At 54.5% G+C, this 23,194-nt stretch overlaps 1 protein-coding gene across 1 annotated transcript; it reads left to right on the top strand.

Moving 5' to 3' along the window:
• Window positions 1-7,768: 7,768 nt before the first annotated feature.
• Window positions 7,769-10,537, top strand: KLHDC7A (kelch domain containing 7A). The gene has a single exon (XM_009646545.1). It carries the CDS (start codon window positions 7,769-7,771, stop codon window positions 10,535-10,537), a length of 2,769 nt encoding a protein of 922 aa, XP_009644840.1.
• The last annotated feature ends 12,657 nt before the right edge of the window (window positions 10,538-23,194 follow it).

Below are 23,194 nucleotides of genomic sequence, written 5' to 3'. Positions count from 1 at the left end.
GATGAACACCCCCACCGTCCTGTCCTCGTAAGAGAGGTGCTCCAGCCCTTGGATCATTTTTGTGGCCTCCTCTGGCCTCACTCCAACAGTTCCATGTCCTTCTTGTGCTGAGGGCTCCAGAGCTGGACACAGGGCTCCAGGTGAGGTCTCACCAGAGCAGAGTAGAGGGGCAGAATCCCCTCCCTCGACCTGCTGGCCAGTAGAGCGAGCTGTCTTTCAGTACAGCCCATAGCATGGTGTAATCACCTGCAGCCCATCGCCTCTGCTCCAACACCCGAGGGCCGGATCTTTCATGGATATTGCAGTCCAGGTGCACAACCATGGTCTCTGGCGTGTGCCTGTGCAGAGCATCCTGGGGCATGGATGCCCTTCCTGAGGGCCAGTGTCCAGCACAGCAGGCTGATATGATTTCTGGTGGCTGTTTGTCCCTTTGTGTCATGCTGGGGTGATGTCAAGGCTCAGCCTGTCCCATCCACGATGGTGCTTGAGTATACAAAGGATGACACCCCCACTTTCAGCAAAACGCAAGCTTCCTCCTGCCTGTTTTCCCCTTCAGGCCTGCACAAGGCTCCTTCCATGCAAAGCCCAGGTAGCTCCTAGGCCCACCCATGGCCCAGGAGGGACATCCATGCGACCCCAGCCCAGCTGGGAGCAAAGATCAGACCTGGCGTGCTGTCACTGAGGCTGTGTCACTGCTCCCCCCAGCACACCAGGCAAGGGCACCCCCAAGTCTAGTGTGGGAAAAGGGACTCACCGAGGGCCGCCTTGTCCTTGGGATGCTTTTCTGAGGTGCCCATCTCCACGGCTTCAATCCAGCCTGACCCTTCTTTGTCCCCATTTCTCAGCAGAGAGGGGCTTGATTAGGAAATACGCCTTTCACCATCAATGCATCCCATTACAGTCATCTGTCAAGCTCACAGTCTTCCCGTTCATCTGCCTACGGGGTCCTTGCCCACCTGTCTATCAATCATTTGGACGTCCGTCAGCCTGCCTATCAATCACCCAGCCATCAGTCCCCCCTGGCTGGCACACGCTGTGCTGCCCCCTCGCCACAATCATTCATCAAACCATTATTAACCCTGGCCAAGGGCACCCACCAGCACTGGGAACCCCTCTCTCAGCTGATGTCTCCTCTTGTCCCCTTCCCTTGCAGTTGCTCCCAAGGGCCCGAAGATCACAATGACCCCAACGAGAGCCCGTGTTGGAGACACCGTGCGGATCTTGGTACAGGGTTTCCAGGTTAGCATCCCCATTGCCGTGGGGGTGATGCCGTGCCAATGGACAACCTTGCATCTACACCAGCACTTAGTGGGGTTGGCTCGGTGGCCTTGGGGTGCATCATGGTCCCTACATTGCTGCACCCCTGAGCATTTCAGCTGTACCCCGTCCTTCCTCCAGGCATGAGGCAGGGCTTACTCACCCAAAACACCCATCTCAAAGCCCCCCATCTGCCCACAGAATGAAGTCTTCCCCGAGCCCCTCTTCACGTGGACCCGGGTGGGGAGCCGGCTCCTCGACGGCAGCACCGAACACGATGGCAAGGAGCTGGTGCTGGAGCGGGTGCCGGCCGAGCTCAACGGCTCCATGTACCGCTGCACCGCCCAGAACCCCCTGGGCTCCACCGACACCCACACCCGGCTCATCGTTTTTGGTATGGCAGCGCTGCGGGGCTCCCTCACCCTCCACAAATCCTCACTCATCTCCCTCCCCGATAAAACTCTCTCTCTCTCTCTCTGCTATTTTTTTTTCCTATTAGAAAACCCAAATATTCCCAGAGGAACAGAGGACTCCAACGGTGAGTGTTGCGGGGACTGGTATTTCAACCTGAAACACCCCTCTCCCCCCAGGGAGGGAAGGACCATGCAACGAGCATCCCTCCTGGCGTTGCCTCAAGCCCTTGGCCATCGTGCCTTGCATCGCTCCAAGCCCTTGCCCTTGGCAGCAGGGATGTCCTTGCACCAAAAAGGGCCCCATGGATGCTCCCTGCAGCATCCCTGACCTGCCGCCCACCCCGCACAAGCTCCATAGCAAGTTTAGGAGGGGATCACCCCCCCCAAAAATAAAAGGTGGTGGCCCTACCCTGCTTTGAACCCAAGCGGCGAGATGTGGCTCCCTAAGCTCCCTTTTCTCTTCCTGCCTAGGTTCGCTTACCGGCCACTGCGGCTTCAGACTAGTTTTGGCGCTCACCCTAACAGTGATCCTGGAGCTAACGTGAAGCTTCGCCTGCCTCTTCCTCCTCTTCTTCCTCTGTACGGCTCCACCTGGCACTTACACCTCTGTCAATTGGTTCTCTTGCTCTCTTTTTTTTTTTTTTTCTATACTATTTACAGTCTCGGTCTCTTTCTGTCTGTGTCTTGGCTTCCTCAGACAATTTAATTAAAAGGAAAAAGAAAAATCTCCCCCAGTAGAAGGCTGTGCTTAATGTTTTGCCTTGTGCTGCCGTACCCAGAACCAGTTTGGGGTGCCCAGAGGCTTTGCAAGGTCTTGGGATGGGGGGAGTAGGAAGGGGGGGATGTCTGTTATGCAAGGGTCTGATTTCCCCTGGAAAAATCTATTTACACCATTCCCACTGCACCAAGCTGCTCCAGGTCTCAACTCCCTGGGGTAGGGACCGCACATGTCCCCAGCACGAGGGATGGTGGCGCTGGGAGCCCAAAAGCTGTGGGTCACTGGCCTTATACACCAGCACCTTGGTTGGGGCAAATCGGCTTTGCTGGAAGACGGGAGCCATGCACACCACTTGTCCCAGGCTGGACGGGCAATCTCTAGTGACAGGCGGCTCCCGACCCAAAATGTCAGCGCTCACACATGAGCAGGCAGCACGCGTCCCATCGGAAAGCGCCGGCGCGGAGGCACCAGCTGAGATTAAAGCGCTGCACACCCCGACCTGCCCCCCGGCCCCATTGGTCCAAGCCACCCCCCCATCCCTCTTGGCTGTCACTGCGGAAAGAGATAACGGAGCAGCACGGCCAGACCCTGGCCGTTCCCGCGGTACCCTGTGCCGCCGGGCACATCCCAGTATAGCGTTAATCCTGCTGCGGGATGGCTCTTTGCAAAAACTAGGTGGGGTTTGCCCCAATCCTGCCCAGTGCTGGGGAATTCTGGTGGTTTGCCTGGCTGCTTTCCCTCCCCGCTGTGCCCGGAGAGCATCCAGCCCCGGGCCAGGATCCCTGGGGAGCAGATGGAGGGGGCGAGAGGAGCCTGAGGATGGGGCGCTCCCCAGCCTTTTCCTCCAGGAACTCTTAATCCTAGAGGATTAGCCAGCAGCCGTGCAGCGCTTCATCTTTCCAAAGCCCCATACGAGTGCTAAGCATTATTATTACTATTATGATTAATTATTATTAAGCAGCTTCAGTCCCTACCACGTTCCGTTGCCAACCTTGCTGCGAGCGATTTCCCAGCCTCAAAGGAGCCGAACAAACACGCGCCGGCTCAGGAGTTTCTTCCCATATGCAATAATTTGGGCTGGCAGCAGTGCAGGGACAGGCTGGGGGCTGGCTGGGATGTAGGAGGATCAGCAGCTCCGCTTTCATCCCAAAGCAACGGCATCTGAGCAGCCGGATCCCTTCAGACCAGCTGCCTGAACCACCCCCCCTTTGCCCCCCCAACCACTTTGCTCCAGCACCTCCCTGGGCGAGAAGGGAACCTTTTTTTTTTAGGGGAACCTTTATTTTTAGGGAAATCCACGACTCAGTTTACCCCCATGCTACCAAGCAGGCAGGAGAGCCCACCACCACCACCACGGCGTGGATGCTTCTTGCCTTACTTGCTGGATTGGAGCTGCTCCAGGGGCCTCATCCCAACGTGATTAAACAACCATTAGGCCTTCTCGCTTCAAAAAATGGGGATTTACTGACGCCCAAACCTCCATTTAAATGCAAATGTGGTGCTTTTAGCCCGGAACCATGGAAATGAGAAGCATTAGAGAGGCAGTGCCACCATCAACCAGCTCTGCTTGGTGCCATCTCAAGAGCAACGTGACCTCCCCCTCCAGCAGCTGGGAGAGGACCGGTGGGCTTGGAGGTCCCACGTCCCAAATCCTCCCCTCTGCGTGTGTTCAGGATGCTTAGCTCTTTCCCATGGGGATGGGAGCAGCACAGCCAAAGCGATGACTGAGGGGACATGGGAGTCGCTCCTCATTTTGGGCAGAGATGCTGCCTGCTTTCCCAAAGTGTCCCCAAGGTGAGGAACATGGAGAGATACCACCCCACCAAAGCAGTGATCCAAAGAAAACCTCCCGTGCCATGCTGGACCCTGCCTTTACCTCCTGCCCCTCTCATCCTTCACCTTCCGCTTACCAGCCCTGCCTCCCCATCCCCATCCCCCTTCCTACAGGTAATTACAAAGGACATCAATTAAATCCCTGGCTCCCCCCTACCACACACCCTGTTGTTTGAAGACCTGGCAGTGAATAATGCAGGAGGCTGGAGGGGGAAAGAGCTGCTCAGGTTGTTTCATTATTGATGAGAGATGACAGATCCACGGCTGACAACCTGCCTAAGAGATATGATTAGCTTGTAAAAAATTAATCGCGCTTCTTAGGGATGACGCGAGCTGAAAACCCGAAGGAGCGGCATTATCGATGTTCCCTAATTTCAGGGGACTTTGAAAAGGTTTTAGCAAAATTTGGAAGAGGCAATTACATTCAATTAGAGTCACAAGTGCCGAGACGTCACCGCTGCTCCGAGACGCCACGGCCGCATCCCCTGCTCCCTTATGCTGCTGCTCGTCCTCCTTACTGCAAGGCATAGATAAATATACATTTATACGGCAGACCTGCGTTTTTGCCATGGGGATCCTCCTTCCCAACTTCATCCTCTGCAGCTCGACCTCGGATATCGGGCTCAGGTCTCCCCCCATCGTGCCATTTATGAAGGCAACTACACCCAGAGCACTCTGCCTGCTGAAAATGCCCTCGCCTCCCCCTGCACTCTGTGTTTCACCATCCCAAGATCCATAAAAACCCACCGATGGTGAGGATAACCGTGCTCATCCTGGCACACACCCAGAGCCGGGGTTTTGGCAGCCCGGCTCTGCATCTCTCAAGGACACAGCACATCCAGGCTCCCAGCCCTTTGGGATATTAGGGTGGGGGGGCACAAAACCAGGGATGCTCCAGCTCGATGGGGCTGGGAATTCCAGTGGGAGCCATGGTGGGCTTTGCTTGGTGCTCCCCCTGCCTCCCCCCACTTCAGTACTGGGCACAGTTCCTACCGTGGCCGGGTTCACAGGGCCACCGAGCACATGCATAATTCATACTTCCCAGCTCACGAACGCAAGGATCTTTGCAGATCTACCTGCAGATTCAAAACCGTGGCAGTGAGAGATGGAGAAACCCAAGGTCACGGACATGCATGGGAGGCCAGACCCCTTGCCCATTAGCCGAGCCCCAAAACACAGGCCCAGCTTCCATGCATGTCCCCGTTACTCCAACGCTAGCCTTAGCTTTGGGACCCTCCGGATTTGCAGGCAGGAGGGGTACACTTTCCCCAAGGTTTTGGCTGGACCAAGCTCCCCAACCATGGATTTTGGGTCACCATGCTGAAAAGGATGGAGGGGAGTGGTTGGGTGGGTTTTGGCTGGTGGTGTTTTGGGCCCTGGCCCAAACTCAATCTTGAGCAAGGATGCATCAGTCCAGCTCTTAATCTAAATATCCCCATTCCCCCAGCCCCCTTATTGCTGTATTGCTGCAGGCTGCACCCACAGAAGGTGACAATTTCCCAAACATTCCCCTAAAAGCAACAAAGTGGGCTCGACCCATTCACAGCAGGGAAGTGCACGGGGGGGGTCCCCAACTGCCGAGCCAGCCCAGGGAATTTACCCCTCTGCTGCTTTTCCATCCTCTTCTTATATACATTTATAAATAGCACATTATTTAGCATGAGGTCCTCCACCTAACGAGCATCCACGGCTGGTCTAGTGGCGGATGTACAACCACCCCATCCCCTTTGACACCACCATGGTCCCCCCATGCGAAGCCATCCAACGAAAAGCAGCATCTCAGCATTGGCAGGGAGGGCATCACAGTGCTTGCAAATGCTGATGATGGTGGGGAACAGGCCCCAAGGAGGTTCAGATGCTCCTCCCCATCGTAAAAGGCTGAATCCACGGCTGGTCTAGTGGCGGATGTACAACCACCCCATCCCCTTTGACACCACCATGGTCCCCCCATGCGAAGCCATCCAACGAAAAGCAGCATCTCAGCATTGGCAGGGAGGGCATCACAGTGCTTGCAAATGCTGATGATGGTGGGGAACAGGCCCCAAGGAGGTTCAGATGCTCCTCCGCATCGTAAAAGGCTGGTGGAGATCAGCTGCTGGAGGGGAGGTGGTCTGGGACGCCACAGATGCCGGGCATGGGCTTGCAAGCACCCACCACCCATTAAAGACCCATGGCAAGACCCCATCCCACCACATTAACCCATGCAGCCAGGACCCATCGCACCTACACCTCCTACAAAGAATGGTTTTAGCATCCCCTGGGCTCATTTCTCCAGCAAATCCCACCGGCTCAGGACCGAGCTAGCAGGGAGCGAGTCCCTGCATAACAAACAGGAGCAGGCGCCCACCCCCACCCACATTTTGGCTGTTTCTTTGCTGCCTTGTAGGGCCTCGTTTCTTTATGCATCTCTCAGCATACAAGATGTTCCCCTCGGGGAAAAGGAAATTAATTTTATCCCTTTGAATTCAGCTCGCTTAGCGGTGGCTGTGGAGGGATTCCATTCCCCAGGCCCCTCCTCTCCCTGCTGCTGCAGTAGCAGGCACGGGGACCCGGCTGCCTCGGGGACCATGGGGATGACAGTTCCCCTAAATCTTTGAAATTCAGATCAGAACCAGACACATCACCGACATCTTTCCAGGGGGAGAAAGAAGCAAGTGTGACACTGTCTGGCATCCCCCGTGCCTCAGTTTCCCCACAGCAACTCTAATCCCCATGGATATCCCACACGCAGCAGCCACATTGCTTCAAAACGATGACTCGCATCTCTCCCATCCCTCCCCATCCCAAATCCCTTCCTGGTCCCAATGCTTTTGTTCGCTTTCCTTAATGCATCCCTCTCCTCGTGCATGCAGATGCAGGTCTCTGAATGCAGCAGCCACCAGCTGGAGTTTCACTTCTGCCTTTATTTGCACTTCAGTGCCGGATTTTTTCCCCCCTCCCAAAGCCCCCAGCACCTCTGCTGCCGACTCTTAATTCCCCTGCCATTTCCAGGCTGGCCTCAAAGAGACCCCAGCAGCTTTCGGGCTATTTCCCCGTCACCCTTCATTAGCCAGCGTGCCGCAAACGAAGGCCACTGAATTAGTCACCCGCCTCTGCTGGAGCAGGTCTCGGCGTCGGGCCAAAGGTCTGCCCAGCATCCGGCTGCTCCCCCCTCCCTTTCCCATGCCTGCACCCAGCGATGAGGGACTTTTCCTGGATGGAACGGCTTATTTGCCCCTTCCATTGCATGGTCCCTTTTCAACACCAAAAGAAACGGGGAGGCAGCACCGTCGGGCTGCTCGGAGGAGATACTTTTCCTCCCTTTGTGCTTCCTTTTGCTTTCCTCTGAGCCTCTCTGTTTACCAGGCAATAAAGCCGGCTCTGTGCTGCCCACTCTGGGCTGCACCTTTTCCCTGGAGCCCAACCCATCCCAAACATGCAAAGCTCATCCGGAAACCTCCTGCCAGCTTTGCCCGCTCAAAGTCACCTTGCCCCAGACTTCCAGCTCCACGCTCCAGGCTTGCTCGGCAATCATTAATCGGCTTCTCCGCATTCCCGGCATGGAAAAATGCCCCTGCAGGTAACCCTGCCCTGGCATTCCGACATGCAGCTGGCTGGCAAGCTGGTCCTCTCCGCCGCCGCTCTGCTCCTCCTGACTTTGGCGTACAGGTTTTATAAGTCCCGCTCGCTTGCAGGGGGCAAAATCCTGCCGGCCGACATGGGAGGAGAGCAGAGGGAAAATGCTGCCCGGGATGGGGATGGTGTGGCGGGTCTGCGACGGAGGTGGGTGTTTGGCAAGGAGGCGAGGAGGGGTGGTGGGGATGGACGAGTGAGCGTCCCGGGGACATGGCGCACGCCTCCCCGGGGGGATCAAAGTCTGCCAAGGGGTGAGGAGGAGGAGGAGGAAGGAGAGGAGAGGGATTCTGAACCCATGGGGACACAGCGCATGCCTCCCCGGGGGGATCGAAGTCTGCCGAGGGATGAGGAGGAGGAGGAGGAAGGAGAGGAGAGGGATTCTGAACCCATGGGGACACAGCGCATGCCTCCCCGGGGGGATCGAAGTCTGCCGAGGGGTGAGGAGGAGGAGGAGGAAGGAGAGGAGATGGGTTCTGAACTGAGGCTGACTTGCAGGAGAGCAGGGATAGCCAGGAGGGGAAGTGAGCTGGGAAGCAAGCGGGGAAGTGAGCTGGGAAGCAAGCTGGGAAGTAAGTTGGGAAGTGAGCCAGGAATTGAGCCAGGAAGCAATCCAGGAAGTGAGCCGGGAAGCAAGCTGGGAAGTAAGTTGGGAAGTGAGCCAGGAATTGAGCCAGGAAGCAATCCAGGAAGTGAGCCAGGAAGCAAGTTGGGAAGCGAACTGGCAGGAAAGCCAGGAAACGAGATGGGAAGTGAGCCAGGAAGCGAGCTGGGAAGTGAGCCGGCAAGTGAGCCAGAAAGCAAGCCAGGAAACCAGCCAGGAAGCGAGCCGGGAAGTAAGCTGGCAAGCAGGCTAGGAAGCAAGCCAGGAAGCAAGCTGAGCTCTCATGACCCCGGGGATGCAGCCGAAACATGGAGCAGCCGCGGGGAGGAGGGCATGTTTGCCCCAAGCACCGGGCTTCCCCCCAGGATTGCTCATGCCCAGGTGGCAGGTGACGGACACGCCCACAGCACGGAGCAGGATTTGGCTGGCAGAGGCGGGAGGCGGGAGGCCGAGGGACACAGGGGCACAATCCAGACCCTCAGTGTCACCTCGGACTTGGGGCTAACGATGACAGCGAGCAACGTGGGGTCGGATGCCTCCTACTCTTTCTCCTCGGTCACGAAGATCCAGGTGGAGGAGAACTACATTGGTGAGCGGCGGGCAAAGGATGGGGCCGGCCAGCCCGTCCCTAGCCTCAAAGGTAAAGTCTACGACTACTATGTCCAATCCATCTCCCAGTCAGTGTCGATGAAGAGGTCCCTCCCCTACATCCCTCTGGGGATATCCCAGCGCCGCAGCTCAGAGCAGGTCAATGCAGAGCTGCAGAGTTTTGCAACCCAGGAGCTGGACCCAACTTCAGCAACACAGGATCCCACCACCTCCTCCGTAGCTCCACCACCTACAGGGAGCTTGGACATCTCCCCTGAGCCACCGTCTCCTGGCCGCAAGAAAAGCATCCTCCAGATCGCTGACAGCCCCCACCTCCAGCTGCCCATGGAGGGTTTTGGGGTCACAGCACCAGCTGGCACACAGCCTGCAAGCCCCAGGCCAGGGCTGGTGGCCAGTGCTGACCTCTTCCAAATGCCACCCCACACACACCTGGACCTGGGGAACTGCTACGATGTCCTCTGCACAGCCAAGGCACAGAAGCTTGGTCATCTCCAGGAGGCTGCCTACAAGGTGATGAGTGACAACTACCTTCAGGTGCTGAGGACACCCTCCATCTACGGCCGCCTCAACGCCAGCGAGCGGGAGCTCATCCTGCAGCAGAGGATGAAGGGGAAGATGTATGTGGCTGTGGCAGACATCAACATGCAGGAGCCCGGCCTCCACACCAGCCGCCTCTGCTACTATGATGACAGAGGGGACTGCTGGCATCACCTCTGCCATGTGCCACCAGAGGTGGTCTCCAAGGGGTGTGCCATGTGCAGCATGTTCAACTACCTCTTTGTGGTGGCTGGCTGTGAGGGCATGGGCCAGATGCAGAGACCTTCCAACCGTGTCTTCTGCTATGACCCTCTGACCAACATCTGGAGGGAGATCTGCCCCTTGAACCAAGCACGGCCGCACTGCAAGCTTGTGGCCTTGGACGGCCACCTCTATGCCATTGGTGGCGAGTGCCTCTACACAGTGGAGCGCTACGACCCCCGGCAGGACCGCTGGACCTTCACCGCACCCCTGCCCCATGACACCTTTGCCGTGGCCCACACAGCTACAGTGTGTGATGGGGAGATCTATGTGACGGGGGGCACCTTGCGCTATGTTCTGCTGTGTTACGCTGCCCGCTCGGACAGCTGGAGGGTCTGCCCGGTTGGCGGTGGCAAGGACAGGACAGCTGAGATAGTGAGCACGAACGGCTTCATCTACCGCTTCGACCTCCACCGCAGCATGGGCATTGGTGTCTACCGCTGCGGAGCCAAGGCCAAGCTATGGTACGAGTGTGCCGTCTATGCCATGCCCAACCTGTCCAGCTTCCAGTGCGCCGTGGTGGGCAGCCTGGTTCACTGTGTCGGCCGGCACTTCCACATACGCTTCTTGGCCGATCATATCTCACCACGCTTCGGGACCAAGGAGCTGCAGCCTTTCCCATCACCCCGCGGCAGCCTCCTCCCAGCTGTCCTGGTGCTGCCGGAGGGAGGGATGATGCAAACGCAGGTCTGAGGGATCCATGCTGGGGCCTCATGCAACAGTGGTCATGGCTCAGACCACCATGATGGTGAAAGACGGTAGAAGAAGCCACACTGGACCACATAGCATGGGACCAGCACTACCAGGGCAATGTTACCCATACCTACCATCAAGCAGGCATCTTCCCAGTCCCCGTAAGTAAGGAAGGAGACAAACTGCCTGTGGATACTGCCAGTAAACCCAGCCTTGAAGACACAAGGAAGAGCAAAGAAGGAGCTGGGTGGACTTGTTTGTTTAGGGGTATTTAAACATAGGTGTGCTTGCTCGGATGCAAACAGCCTACGGCTCGCTGCAGGCTCCCAGCTGTGCACTGCCCAACAAAGAGCTGCTTTACACATGGGGTGTTTAACATTGACCTGGACATGCAACACACAGCAGGGGTTTTAGGGTGGAGGAACACGTCAGGGAGGTTTCATCCCCATCACCCAAAGGTCAGCCCCATTGGCATCAAGCCAACATTGAGCCTTCAGGCTTGACCGCACACCTCACCCCAGGGCTGGAGGCTGGGGGCCAGCGGGTGCGCTGCTCCTACCAGTGCCTTGTTTCCTTATCCTCAGCATGGAATTATAGATATATCTATATAAAAATATATTTATATGCGCTATAGATTTATAAACAGCTGGTCTTACACGAAATTAAAGCGAACATTTGGTAAAATTAACCACAGGCTACTGTTGCGCATCATTTCAAGCCGTAGCCAAGCCTAATGGGAACAAAGAGGCCGACGCATGTTTTACATCGCTAATTACTGCACAAACAATGTCTCTGAGGAGGCAACCAAAAGCAAAGCAGGGCCCTGGATGTAAGCAGCCAGGCTTTCATCCCCTTTCCCCAGGTTTCACTGACCTCACTCCGCTGCCTCCATGTCCTGCCAAAAGCCTACTTTGGGTAATTGCATTTTCTTCCCCTCTAGCTGTTAGAGAAACGGCTCATCATCCGTCATCTGTCAGCCCCAGACGGACAAAAACAGCTCCCAGAGGGACCAAACCCTCCTGTACCTGCCTCCTTGGTGGCAGCAGGTCATGAACATGAAGTCATGGAAGCACTTGAGGTGTTTGGAGATGGCGCTGGAGGGGCTCATGGCATCACCGTTTATGCCTTGCTGCTCATGGTGGTTTAGGACAGCTTAACCTGTGTTAACCTATGTTAGCCATTAACCCAGGTTCTCTCAAAGCACTCCCAAAAGGATTTATTAATTCTCTCAGTCACTGCCTGGAGGCCTCGCGTTTCTGCCTTCAAGGGCTTACCATGAAGGTCAGTGGCATCCATCCAGGTTAGGAGACCTTGAGAGGCTGTGTTAATTAACCCTACCTCTGAGGTTTTCTCGTGAGCTGTAGCATGTTGCTTCTGCTGATGGATGATCTTCTGGTGACACATCCTTTCCTCATGCTAAAAGCTCCCATGGCCTCTTTCCACACCCTCGGGGCCCCCTGGAGACCCACCCCACCAACAATGTGCCGGGGCACCAGCCTCCTGCATCCCAGCGTCTTTCTCTGCTGGAATGCTTGGGCTGGTGAAATTTATGAGTGAAAAAAGCTCTTTGCTATTATCACTATTATTTAACTCTCTGCTGTTTAGCTACCTCCATAGCCTGTGCTCAGAGCAGCAAGCTCAACAAGACGGGCTCAGGCATGCTGCAACACGTTTCTACTTCTCCCCGTGCAAAACCCAGGAACTGGCTTCTTCGTGGGAGCAACCCAGACCCTTTGCAACCTGAAAAAGCCTCTTGTCCCCATCAGCATCCCAGCTTCATGCCCTGTGGCACCCCTGCTGCAGTAGGCTGGGTGCTGGGGAGCAGAGGACACGCTGGCTGGGTGGGAGCGGGGCAGCAGGAGCCCTTCCAGGTGACAGCTGATTTTTATATTTTTTTTCATCCCCTGAAAAGCTTTCCCGGGATCCTGCCCTTCTCACAGTGCCTCTTTGCTTCTGCTTAATATTTCCCCTTGCCTTTAACTCCTTGCTGCCAGGCTGCAACCTCAAAACCCAGTCCCCAGACGGACAAAAACAGCTCCCAGAGGGACCAAACCCTCCTGTACCTGCCTCCTTGGTGGCAGCAGGTCATGAACATGAAGTCATGGAAGCACTTGAGGTGTTTGGAGATGGCGCTGGAGGGGCTCATGGCATCACCGTTTATGCCTTGCTGCTCATGGTGGTTTAGGACAGCTTAACCTGTGTTAACCTATGTTAGCCATTAACCCAGGTTCTCTCAAAGCACTCCCAAAAGGATTTATTAATTCTCTCAGTCACTGCCTGGAGGCCTCGCGTTTCTGCCTTCAAGGGCTTACCATGAAGGTCAGTGGCATCCATCCAGGTTAGGAGACCTTGAGAGGCTGTGTTAATTAACCCTACCTCTGAGGTTTTCTCGTGAGCTGTAGCATGTTGCTTCTGCTGATGGATGATCTTCTGGTGACACATCCTTTCCTCATGCTAAAAGCTCCCATGGCCTCTTTCCACACCCTCGGGGCCCCCTGGAGACCCACCCCACCAACAATGTGCCGGGGCACCAGCCTCCTGCATCCCAGCGTCTTTCTCTGCTGGAATGCTTGGGCTGGTGAAATTTATGAGTGAAAAAAGCTCTTTGCTATTATCACTATTATTTAACTCTCTGCTGTTTAGCTACCTCCATAGCCTGTGCTCAGAGCAGCAAGCTCAACAAGACGGGCTCAGGCATGCTGCAACACGTTTCTACTTCTCCCCGTGCAAAACCCAGGAACTGGCTTCTTCGTGGGAGCAACCCAGACCCTTTGCAACCTGAAAAAGCCTCTTGTCCCCATCAGCATCCCAGCTTCATGCCCTGTGGCACCCCTGCTGCAGTAGGCTGGGTGCTGGGGAGCAGAGGACACGCTGGCTGGGTGGGAGCGGGGCAGCAGGAGCCCTTCCAGGTGACAGCTGATTTTTATATTTTTTTTCATCCCCTGAAAAGCTTTCCCGGGATCCTGCCCTTCTCACAGTGCCTCTTTGCTTCTGCTTAATATTTCCCCTTGCCTTTAACTCCTTGCTGCCAGGCTGCAACCTCAAAACCCAGTAGCTTTTCCTCATTCCCCAGCGTGAGGGTGAGTGATGAATATCAACGACCGTGGGTGGGCAGCTCTCCCCCCGCTCCTGCACTCTCCAATATTAACATGATTCGTCTGGGGAGGCATTTTGGAGATTAAAAGCGTGGGGGACACCCCGTGCCGGAGCACTGCTTGTTCTTCAGGGAAGGACAACCACATTTGGAGCAAAAAGCATGCAGCGACCCTGTGGTTGACAGTGAAATGACTTTTGGCTGCGGTTAAGGGCAAGCAAAGGGGAGAGGACAAATGCAGACTGATACTCAGACCTGGATGATTTTTTTTGCTGTTGTTGTTCCCAAACACCAGCGCAGGGGAGGAGCCTTTGGAGGGCCGGGAGGTGCGGTGACAACGGCGGCATCACCGGCCGACTCCTGCCACCACCACCACATCCTGGTCATTAATTTCCAACCTCTGCGTTCTGCTGATGGGCAGCGGCTTCAAACCGTGTGCTTGCAGCTCTCAGGGTAACCATAACACCATGGAGAAGTTTCAGTGCAGCTTGGCTTTAAGCAGATCAGCAAAGCTGCCACAATTTACAGGGAAAAAGACTTGGGAAACAGGCAGTGCATCCTAATAAAACTCCGCAGCGTGCACCATGGAGCTACAAAGCACCCTGAGCAAGTTCGAGTAATGGACTTAGAAGTTGCAATAAACCCATCCTGGCTGGGGATTTACCTGGAGGGTCCTGCTCTTGGGAGCCTCTTCCCTTGCTGCAACATCAGTCACCACAAACCGGGACCCTTGCTGGGTTGGGGACCACCAGGGCTGGGTGCTGGAAGAGAAAACACAGCCACCACCACGTGAGAGCTGGGAAAAGCAATCTGCACCATCCCCTAGTGATTCTTCCATCGCTACGGTTCCCTCAAGGGTGCCACCAAGGGTGCTCTCCAGCAGGGAGCTCCTTCCTCGCCAGCGCCTGGACCCATCGCTGCCCTCCGAGCCCTCCCACCTGGTTGATCTTCCAAAAGAAGGGTGCAACCACTAAACCGCGCTGCTTTGCAACCAGATATAACCTTTGCTCTAAATTCGGTATTTTCTTCTAATCAGGAAGAGCCATTATCTACCCCCGCCACGTTTATTTAGGCAATTACATAGTTTAATGTACATTGATTCAGATTCTTAATTTTTACATTTTTGATTATGATAAAAAACCGGGGAGTGACGCATTTCTTATTTGCTCGGCGCTCTTTTTCCCTTCGCAATGTGCCAGGCTGCATGCGAATGGAAATTGGAAGTCAATTAAAGAAGTGCAAAACCAGCATTTTAAAATCTTTTTTATTAGTTAAACACGGCTACCTTCAACGTGTCGGCTACAGCAGGATGGGAAAAAAAAACCCAAAAAGCAAAAAAGCGAGCTTATCCAGACATGCTTTGCATTTAAAACCAACGCGATACATGAAAGAAATACTAAGCGTAGCCAACTGACAAATGAAGTCTCTCGTTCCTGACAAGCGGGAGCAAACTCGCATCGGTGGTTGAAGGAGCCGGGTGGGAATTTAAAGCCGGGGAAGGGAAATACCCATCGCAGCATCTCTAGGTACCAGTAAGGGAGGTGGCACCTCTCAGCCCCTGGCCATGGTTTCTCCCAGACCCTCTGAAGAGTTGCCTACAGCAACATCTACTCTACTATGGGTTGCGTTGCCATCGGGAGAGCCTCCATGAGCTGTTTAAAGCCGAGGAGAGATGTCCCGTCCTCTCCCACTCATTTCTTCACCCCTCCTGCATCTAATCCAAGCTGACCACCTGTGCACGGCCACCAGCAACCCCTTGGTAGAGCAGATCCTGGAGGCACCACCCTCAGCCCTTCTCCGCTCTGGTTTGCAACCAGGAATGACTCAGTTGTGTAGACAGGGAGCTGCACCCAAGCTGCAAAACCTCATTTACAAGCAGACACTGATGACCAAGGCTCAACAGGACCCCGTTGCTTGCAGGACCCAGACCTGCTTGCCTGGTGTCAAAGGGACGTTTCTTGGCAGCATCTGCAAGGCACTGCCCTGGGAACGCCAGCCAGCTCCTTCCGAGATCAGTGCTAATGAAAGATGCTATCGCAGAGCCGGTGTCCAGCCAGACAAACGTAATTAGTGGTATTTGCAGAAGACAAACCTTGGCGAGGACGGAGGGGGTGGGAGCACATCCCCTTGTGATCGTTTTGGGGAAAAAACACAGCCGTTTGGAGGCCTTCCAAGCTTGAGTGAGAGCCTCACCAATGACTATTTAATTAAAACCCGTACAGCGTTTGAAGGGAGAAGGGCTACAAGTGAATAAGCACGGTGATAAAATACACATCGACTCCGGCATAAGCTCTCCCTCCTCGGCACAAGCCTTTGCTTAAACCGTTGATGTTTTTTGATTCACAAGCTCCAGTGAGGAGGGAACATTTGGCAGCCACTATTTCAATCCCGCTGGGAGTTTTTTCCGGGGGTTATAGCCACGCTGTAGTTTAGGATGTGTCAGCGCTGGCATCATAAACACAGATCAGAAACACTATAAAAGGAGGAGAAAAAAAAAACCCAAACCACACTCCTGGCTGGAGTTTCACATCCTGTGAGCTCGGGCAAAAGGCAAATTATTTCTCTGTTACTGAAATAAAATCAATAAAGCTCATTTTTATTTACAGAAGGGCCAAAGAGGGGGAGAAGGGAAAACTCCTCGAGCTGCAGCAGGGGGACAGGGGTGTTTATGGTTTTCAGCTGGTTTGCAACCAAAACCACGAGGCACTGCGCAGTGATTTCAAGGAGAAAAGCAGCGGCTGGGCTCTTCTCAGCTGCCTTTCATGGACCTTATTGAAAATATCCCCAGGTCCCTTCGAGGTGCCATCCCTGGGGTGAAGTCCCTCGCCCCGAGGCAGCCTGGGGAGATGTTACCTCTCAAGAAGCTACCACCTAGCTAAATAAAACCGGGTTTCTTATTATACCAGCTATTTGGGTTCATCGCTCTCCCACAACATGCCCCGGGCAAGGAGAGGGGGTGAGCGTGTGGTTTGGGGACAACAGACTTCATGCTGGGTCACAGCCCCAAAAATACCTCGATTCCCATCAAGGCAAATAACCTTTTAGTTCTTCACTGTTTTCTGAATGGGAGGATTTGGGGCAATGCTCAAGTTGCTTCGAATCAACATCATTTGTTCAGTTCGCGCCTCCCGAATGCCAGGCTCGGCTTTTGGCAGAAATTGCCTTTTTGCCCTGAAACGAGCAACCTGGCAAGACAGCGCAGGGATTGTGCTGGTGCCGGATCTGCCTCCTTCCCCAGAAATAGTTTAAATTTAGTATTTAGTTCAGTCCCAGCTTGCAGCCCCCGATCGGGGGGGCAAGCAGCAAAGCATCGCCTAAACCCTGCTCGCAAGAGCATCCCTCACTCCCTGAAAGCTCTGTAACTCATCATGGAGGAACAGGGCACCCCACCGAGCCCCTCCCAGTGGGCAGAAGGACACAAGTCATCCTGGATCCGACCCCATGGGGGACAGCAGGCACTGCAGCAGTATGGGATACCAAGGGATCGCCCAACAAAATGAGGCCTCTCAAGCCAAGGTGAAGCCTATCCCTTAGGTCCTTCTAGTTCAGGATCTGAGAGTCCTCCCAGCTTCTTGTTGTTTCATTAAATCTCTGCTTAATTTATGGTGTCTCTAACCAAAGGAGAACATCACGCTGGGAGCACCCTCACCAGGCTAAGAGGAGACTGAGCAGACTGTGCCATGGGCATGGGCAGCCAGGAAGACCATCCAGCCTCGTCTGCTATCACCCATCAGAGCCAAGCGCGAGGACCATTCATCCCATGAGTGGTCCAGGGCAGATGGGAGCAGTGAAGCACATCAGCCATGCAGGGATGGGATGACCAAGACAAGTCTGAGCAAGGGGCTCTCTCCCTCCAAAGCAGCTCAGAAAAGGCAGCTTGGTTAATGCTGCAGGGATGCTGCGGCCCCTGGTTAATGCTGTGGGGATGCTGTGGTCCCTGGTTAATGCTGCAATCCCTGGTTAATGCTGCGGGGATGCTGCGGTCCCTAGTTAATGCTGCAGGGATGCTGTGGTCCCTGGTTAATGCTGCGGGGATGCTGCAGTCCCTGGCTAATGTTGCATGGATGCTGTTGTCCCTGGTTAACGCTGCGGGGATGCTGTAGTCCCTTCCCCAACTCCTTTTGCTTGCAAAGATCATTGGGGTTGCCCAAGGCCATGCCCAGCACCAGCTCCAGGAAAAAGCAGCCTGAACACAAGACCAGAGAGGTCTCACCTGCCTGAGCTGTATCCTTGACCTTCGTGCCTGGTCCAGAGCCACCAACCCCACCAGACAGCCCATGGGAGCAGATCCCCGATGCAGCTGCCATTGCCACAAGTGCCAATTTTAGCCCAGCTTAGTTTCAGTGAGGGATTTTGAAGATGTCATTACCAGTTAGGAGGCATCAGCGGGAAGAAACCCTCCCTCGAAGCTGCTCCGGCAGCCCCTATATACAGCTCACAGCACGAATATGGTGAGAGGAAATTTGCGGGCAAACCACACAGGTCAACAGGATGCTTGTAGCAGAAAAGCTCCCGGCCTCATGCTTTTAGCAGCTGCTCAGACCCAGCTCATAGCCCAGGGATCGCACCCCGCATGGGAACCCCTTAGCTCCAACCTCCAGCTCACCCAGCTCCCGCAGGCATTTTGCACCCCCAACGTGGACCTTTTCACGCCTCCTCCCCATACCTCCTGCTTAAAGCCCTCAGCTCCGGGCGTGGGAAGATTTTTTTCCCCCTCCATCCCACTCCCCTGCCTTCTCTGTGGGTGGGAAGCGAGATGCCAGCATCGGCATCAGCCAGCGATGCAGCCGAGCTCGAAGGCGCTCAGACTGGCCACGGCTGATAAAGGGCTTAGGGCCGGTGCCAAGAGCCAGGGAGGCTCCGGGAAGGGTCCCGGGAGGGGGGGACACTGGCTCCATCCCATGGAAAATCCAAGCCTGCAGCAGCTCTGCTGGGTCCTGGGTTTCCCTTCCCAACAGCAAGGAGCATGCACGTACGGGAACTCTTCTCTTCCTCTCCTGGGGGGAGGAAGAAGATGCTGGAGGATGCAGTGGGGGCATTGTGTTCATTGCAAGGGCATCAGTCCCCGCATGGTCCCTATCAATACCTGACAGCTGCTAAGAAAGCAACTGGAAAGCTGGAAAAAAGGGAAAATGAATATAATTATGAATCAACAGAAACGCCTTCCACATGGGGAAGGAGCCGAGCGACTGGATGCTGCGGGGAATTAACATCCCGGTGTGGCTTGGGAGCTAAAAACCACTGGAGGTGGAGGCAGGAGCGCTTCAGCTTGGCCACATTTTGGCGGCGAGGGGGTTAATTTGCCGCGGGGATGGATTTTCGGTGCCCGTTGTCGATAAACAGGGCAGCAATTATGTTGCATTTCTCTGACGGCTGCGGATCTTTAGAAAAATCAACACAAGAGCAGTTCACTGAGTCTCGGTGACACGCAAATTCGATCCCTCGTGTTGCTCGCAGCTGAGGCTTCCCAACCCTGCTGCTGGGCTTGGGTTTTTTTTTTGTTGTTTAAACCTTCAATAAAAAGGTTTACATGGGTTTCACACCCCCGCCGCCCCCTCGGTTTCAGGAGGAGGCATCCAGGTTCATTCCTCCCTCTCCAAGAGCAGGATGAAATGCCAGCAAAGTGGCTTTTTTACAGCATGCGGTAGAAACACAATCAAAATATTCACAGGGAGAATTAAAAACCTCAGCCTGGAAACAGGTTTGCAGTCAGTTGCTTTTCAATAGGGCCTCTCTTCTTCTTTTTTCCCCTCCCCAAAAAAGAAGAAACTTTACCAAAATGCCATCTCCATCACAAAGCAGCACTGTTTTCGTTCCCAAAGGGCACTGCTACCATTGCAAACAGTCCTGAAACATCCACGTCCATCTAACCACAGGTCAAATTTTGCATCAAACCAGGTGGAAAAAAAAAAAAAAAATTCTTCCTTTTTCCCCTGTGCTGACTCCCAAAGAATCCAAGAAGTCAGTGAGATTAAAGGGAAGCCCTCCTGCTTTTCCATCGGCTGAATTTGCAGTGAATTAATCACATTTCATTTGAGGCTGAAACTTTCCTCAAGCCCCAGTAAGTGCTATCGATTCGCAGCTGCAAAGCCTCCGGCCTGGCCTTTCCAGCCGCTCCGCTTGGATGTGGAACATCCTGGAGGATTTATTATTCATGGATCTCACCCCAGACATCTCACCACCAAGGACGGAGGATGCTTCCGGTTGACCAGAGCCAACACAGCCGCCTCCATCCCTGCTGTGGTAGTACCCTGGCCCCCCGCTCCCTCCCTGAGCTGTCTCACAAGGATGCGGATGCGAGATGTCGACATCCCCAGCAGCCACCGCACACGATGCTCACCCTTCTCTCCCTTCCAGCCTGGAAACGTCACACCTGCACTGCAAACCCACTAACTGGCACCTCCTGGTTAAAAATAATTTCACAGACATAGGCAAGGAACACATACGGAGAGAGTCCAGGACACCCGAAACACCAAATCAGTGCTGCCACCTCCATACGGGAACCAGATTCCTGCAAACAACAGTTCAATTTAAGGGGGTTTGACTCCCCGCTGCTGTAAGTTGTAATAATTTTTCATGGGCTCTGAAACCTGGGCTTGCCCGGATTGGGAAGGGCACCTTTGCATGCTCTGCCTTGTGAAACGATGCCCTATGGATACAAGCACCAGCCCCAGGGGAGCATCCCTGCCTGTTGCACCCTATTTTGGTACCTACTGCCAGGAGAAAGCAGCTTTCCCAGGATGGCAGTATCCCTCCGGTACCCAGCCGCTCAATTTTCATTACTACCCTCCTCACCCAGGCAGGATGAATCCCACCACCCTGCCAGGGGCTTGGCCCAAGCTCCTGCTCCCCCCGTCAGCTTTAACCCCCTCCATTTGCACCCCCAGCCCGGGGCTCCCAGCCTGACATCCAGCCCATGCGAGGACATGGCCCCACCGGCACCAGATGTGCTGCGAGGCGATCGCCCGGGTTGCTATGCAGCTGCTCTCCCCCCTTTTCTTTGCAACCAAATAAACAGAGACGAAGCCATAACAGCCATTTGCGCAAAGAAAAGCATCTGCACCAAGCCAAGCATCCCAAATTTTTTATTTCTGCATGATAGGCCTATTTGGAGAGCTTTTTATTTGTAATTAAAATGCAGCCATTACAAGTGTTTCGTTTCCAGCTAATTGTTTTCTTTTTTTTTTCCCCTTCCTTCCTTGTTTGGGATGATGGACAAGGGCTGAAATAGCAGGTCGGGATGGCTGGGAAAAGCACCCGCAATAAAACCAGCCCTTAAGAAAAAAGAATCATGTCTTGATGATGCATGGCTATTCTTTCTGACTTTCTCCTTTTTTTTTTTTTTTCCCCTTTCCCCAGCCTGTAAACATGAGCTCGTTAGGACAGGGTGGCTCATTAGCAGGGGCCTGTCTGCCTTGATGTTTCCATCAGCAAGGCGAGGGCACTGGGCTGTTTAAGCCAGTCTATCATCACCAGGCTCTGCAAATACCTTAATCCGCATCAGGCAAGAAACACAGCTCTCCAGAGCGTTGGCTTTAAAGATAATAAACAGGAGAGAACACGGAACCGGCGACCCAGCAGCCCGGCTTCCCATGAGCTGAGTCCTTCAAGCCACCAGCCCTCTGGTTCCCTACAGAGCAGGGGAAGTTTTCCACTTTCCTCACCTTTTTCCCAGAGCATCCTGCTTGGAAAAAGGGTCAATGAGCTAAAAAAAATGACGCATTGCAGCGTCCAGCTGCTTGCAAGGGTTATTTGGATGGGTAAGGCACAGCAGCAGACGGGCGATTCCCTGCCAGGATGGGCAGGGAGAAGCCTGCAGCCGCTTCCATAAATGCGAATCTTGGGCCAAGATTTGGGGTGAGCATATGCAGGGAGATGAGGTATGGGATGGTTTGGGATGAGCCAGGAGGACAGCAGAGAATGACAGGCCCCGTGTGCTCCCAGCGCCCGCAGTAAATCACAGCACCTCACTAAGATTTAGCTGGCAGGTGGGGAGCAAAGCCCAGATTGGGATCAGGAGAGCAGAGCTGCAAGGTCACTGCCCTTTTAGCTTAAGGATCACTCTAGGCTATTGCTGCAGACTTCAGACGCCGACCCCAGCACTGACTGGATTAACCGACTGTGTAAATGCATCAGCTGGGGATATATTCCTTGGGTTTTGTGGCTCAGCAGCACTGGAACAAGGCTACTGCAGGGGATGGAAAAAAAAGGGACTTAGTGCTTTTGAGGTCTGGTCCTGTCCCAAGAGAAAGCCCATCCAAATTCAGGCCACTGAATCCCAAGGGAAAAAGCCAGAAACAGCCACCAAGATGCCGGAGAGCGATAGCCACAAGGCTTAGCATCCCTGAAGGGTGGAGAGTCCTCAGCTCAGTGTGGGAAATGGGACCTGGAAACCCCACCTCATCTCGTTGGGGCTCATGGGCTGCTCCCTAACCCCTCACCTGCTGGGCCCAGGGGGCTGCCAGGGCTTCCAAAAGCTGGGAACCAGGGAGCCCAGGCAGCTCCCGGTGTGAAGTTACTGCTGGACCAAGAGAAGTTAATTTTGGCTGGGGCAGAGCTGTAGAAGGGGGCCCCCGCCAGCAGCAGGAGCATCACCAGCCCTGTCCAAACACATTAGGCACTTCTGCCCCTTAAATGGGAGCAAGACATGCTCAGAGCAACCTCAGCACTCCAGTCACTTCTGCTTTACAGCCCTTTTTTTCATTTTGCTTTCTCGGCACCAACCCTTCTGCTTTATTTTTCTTTGCTCTGCTGCAGGGAAGGTGCAAAGTTGCCCCTTGGGGGAGAGGTCAGCAGAACAGAAACCCAAGGAGCGGAAGAAAAGCTGAGCTGGCTCCAGGTTAGCCTGAAAAGTTTTCCAGGGGAAGGATGCAGCTCCGCGTTCCCACTGCTGATGGAGAAGGTCTGGGTGGATGCTGAGGGGGTGTTGGGGTACCCCGGTCACCACCGCATCCCTGTCTCATCCATTGCTGGCTCCATCCCTGAGTTACCAAACCAGCAGCTTGCAGCAAGAGCCAGCCCTGGAGGGTCATTATCCTTCTTTGCAAATGAGCCACTGGAATCAGAGGGGGAAAATGGATGGCTGAGATATTTCCAAAGGCATTATACCAGGATATGAGGAAGATGGAAATTTCCATCTCCATCCTGACAGGCTAACATGTACCTCACTGAGATCTACCAAGCTCTGAAAGAGCTCCGCAGGGGAATCTGAACATGGGCAAAGCCATCTCCAACACTTCCTTCCACTGCTGAGGCACCGTACGGTGGCCGTGCCTCTGCCTGAAGGGCCAAGCCTGGAGATATTTACTCATTTCCTATTCCGAGATGCGGCCTTCAGGGTTTCACTTCACCAAAAAGAAGGAAACCTCCTTCTGTGCTGCTGATGTCCCTCGCACACGACCCCAGAGCAAGGATGGATGCCACAGCAGGAGGACACTTGCTCCAAACCAGTCCCCAGATCTTGTGCCCCAGCCCCGTGCAAGGGAACCAGACTGAGCTCCTAAAAATCAAGGTTGGGAAGAGGATGCAGAGCAGCAAATCCCAGGTCTGGTTTAGGAGTGGAG

This window comes from Egretta garzetta, unplaced genomic scaffold, assembly GCF_000687185.1.
Source record: "Egretta garzetta isolate BGI_Z169 unplaced genomic scaffold, ASM68718v1 scaffold69, whole genome shotgun sequence".
NCBI classification, from domain to species: Eukaryota; Metazoa; Chordata; class Aves; order Pelecaniformes; family Ardeidae; genus Egretta; species Egretta garzetta.
The sequence above is the reverse complement of the archived record's forward strand: the minus strand, read 5'-3'. Positions and strand labels throughout refer to the sequence as shown.